Raw genomic sequence first — 730 nt, forward strand, 5'->3', positions numbered from 1 at the left:
ACCCAGGAGTCATGTGACCTTCAGAGTTGTGTTCTATTAGAAGTAAATTATCTAAAATCTCTCTTTTTTTCTTTATTTTTCTCTCCTTCTCTTCAGGAAATGTCCAAAAAACAACAGAGGTCGTCGGCAAAAACAAAACATTGGACACTTTTCCTCGGACACTAACTCCAGGATGGTATAGCCAGCCGTACGCGTCGGTGATTCTTTTTGATAAGTTTTTTCTTACGGCGTCAGGATGCCATTTTTTAACGGTAGATGTGTTTGTTTTTTTTTGTTTTTTGTTTTTTCTCCGGGGGAAACCGTACAAAAAAAAAAGAAAAAAGAAAAGAGAAGAATGAGAGTATTTATTTAAGGGGCCTTACTTTCTCTCCTTTCTGCTTTGGATGGAATTGTTGCGCCGTCATAATTCAGTTTTGTTCGTTTGTCTGTTTGTTTTTTTGTTTTTTTTGCTGCGAGACCAAGTAGAAGAAGCCGAATCGACAGAACACGCTGTCGCTCTCCGTCGTTACCATGTGAGACGTCTTAATTACTACTTTGAAGTGCTTCGTTAAGAGGTTGCGTTTGAATGCTTTCTACATGTGGTACGTGTGGTGAACTGGCTCACGGAGAAACGTCGTCCGCCCTTCTGGAATGTGCTATTTATTGAAAACGATGATTTTCACGTCCTCTGTGTTTCACTTTTTACTAATAATGTGCAGCTGATCACCAAATGCAGTTGGTTTTTAATGTG

At 39.3% G+C, this 730-nt stretch overlaps 1 protein-coding gene across 1 annotated transcript in view; it reads left to right on the top strand.

Moving 5' to 3' along the window:
• tmeff1a (transmembrane protein with EGF-like and two follistatin-like domains 1a) overlaps positions 1-327 on the top strand; it is a 103,387-nt gene extending 103,060 nt beyond the window's left edge. Inside the window, exon 10 of the mRNA XM_085805348.1 lies at positions 97-327. Within this exon, the coding sequence (XP_085661474.1) occupies positions 97-181 (85 nt within the window). The 3' untranslated portion in view covers positions 182-327. The remainder of the gene's footprint in view (positions 1-96) is intronic.
• Positions 328-730: the final 403 nt, after the last annotated feature.

This window comes from Trachurus japonicus, chromosome 17 (assembly GCF_045865225.1).
Source record: "Trachurus japonicus isolate A0001 chromosome 17, Traja_1.0".
NCBI lineage: Eukaryota > Metazoa > Chordata > Actinopteri > Carangiformes > Carangidae > Trachurus > Trachurus japonicus.